The 1,646-nt window shown below is 65.3% G+C and overlaps 1 protein-coding gene across 1 annotated transcript in view; it reads right to left on the minus strand.

The window, feature by feature from the left end:
- TNK2 (tyrosine kinase, non-receptor, 2) overlaps nt 1-1,646 on the minus strand; it is a 17,157-nt gene that overhangs the window by 2,338 nt on the left and 13,173 nt on the right. Inside the window, exons 11-13 of the mRNA XM_009883411.1 lie at nt 1,189-1,280; nt 626-670; nt 6-261 (exon numbers count right to left, since the gene is read on the minus strand). Coding sequence (XP_009881713.1) covers nt 6-261; nt 626-670; nt 1,189-1,280 — 393 coding nt within the window. The remainder of the gene's footprint in view (nt 1-5; nt 262-625; nt 671-1,188; nt 1,281-1,646) is intronic.

Raw genomic sequence — 1,646 nt, forward strand, 5'->3', positions numbered from 1 at the left:
ATGGGGCTGTCAGCTCCCCCACCGGCGAGGGGCTACCTTGAGGTACCTCCTCCCCAAAATCGATGAGGGTCACTTCGCCGCCCGCTGGCCCCTCGCTTGCCAGTCGGCCAGGTTGCCGCTCGCCCACCTTGGTGCCCGGTACCCGTGCTGATGGCTTGACCGGTCGCAGACCCTTCCCTGCACCCGGCTTCTTCAGGCAGAGTTTCCGGAGACCCCCCGGCAGACCCTCCTCCTCCTCACTGACTGGGTCGTAGCAGGGCTCTAGGACGGGAGGGAGAGGGATGGTGAGGGTCTTGGCACCCATCCCTGAGCTGCAAGGTGGGGGCACCTGCAACCCCGAGCCCCCAAATTCCCCCATAGCTTCAGCCACCTTTGCTCCCCCCCACTTGGGCACAGCGATGCACACCAGAGCAGGGGACAGGGTGTCAGGGGGCCACGGGGTGGGGAAGGGCAGGGTACTGGCCCAGACTGGTCACCCTGCTCCACACCTGTGTCCCCACCACAGATGCCATCACCCACAGGTGCACAGCGGTACCCGGGGGGACAGAGGGGGTGAAAGGATCTAAGAGAGAAAAGAAGGGGGGCACAAAGGAAAGAAAGCAGCACCCAAAAAAGCCCAACTTACTGGTGAGCAGGACGGTAGGCTGAGGCGGGCGCGGAGGCGGCTGCCCTGCAGAAGAGAGAGCCCAAGAGGAGGAGAGGCACGGGGTGAGTGCGCAGAGCAAGCTGGGGTGCTCGTTAGCGGGGTGCATGCTTCATCGTGGCTCCCGTCACCAGTGGAGCGTGGGAGGATGCCGGTGGGAAGCCCCCCCCCCGAGGGAAAACTGCAGGTTTAGGGGGGTTGCAGCACATGCATGGTGTCTGAGCTCCCTCCCCGTGGCAGCTCTGCCGAGATCCCCCGTACCGGAGATCCCAGATGTGGGAGGCTGGGATGGGACAAGGGACCCGGACGAAGGGCAGCGGGGCAGAGTCCAGCTGGGCAGAGCCACCGGCCGCCCACGCTGCTGCCAGTGGCACATAGCCAGGTGACAAGTCAGCCTGTCACCCCAGCTCCCCCCAGGTCTGCGAAAAGCAAGTGGCAGCAGAGAGATGGAAAGGAGAGGGTCCAGCCCATCACCCCGGCAGCAGGGCACGGGCACGAGGGCTCCGTGCAGCTGACAGGCAGAGGGAAGAGGAAAAGTCACTCACTTTTAGCCCTGCCTGGAAGCTGGGTGGGTCTGGCAGTGCTCGGGTCCACACCTAAAATGTCAGGAGGGTCCATGGGATTTCCCAGGTACAACCTGTGGGGAGAGAGGAGGAGAGTAGCCGGGGGTCAGCAGGGGCTGGGGGGGGGGGCCCCCTCGCTCCCACACCACGTCCCTCAGGACACCCCACAACCCCTCCACCACACACAATGCCCCGGTAAGTACTGTCCCCGCAAGCGCTGGGGCACAGCATGCCAGTGCGACGGCACAGAGCTCAGTGCCATCCCGGTGTCACCCACCCCTCTCCAGCTCCACGTGCACGATGTGCCATACCCAGGGGACTGCAAACAGGGTGCCATACCCAGAGTGATTGTGCAGGGTGCTGAGCCCAGGACCCGCTCCCAGCACCGGGGTGCCACGGTGCGATGCTGCGCCCAGGGCACGGCACCCCGGTACGGCACG

The sequence above is a fragment of the Charadrius vociferus genome, unplaced genomic scaffold, assembly GCF_000708025.1.
Source record: "Charadrius vociferus isolate BGI_N301 unplaced genomic scaffold, ASM70802v2 scaffold214, whole genome shotgun sequence".
In the NCBI taxonomy this organism is placed as follows: Eukaryota; Metazoa; Chordata; class Aves; order Charadriiformes; family Charadriidae; genus Charadrius; species Charadrius vociferus.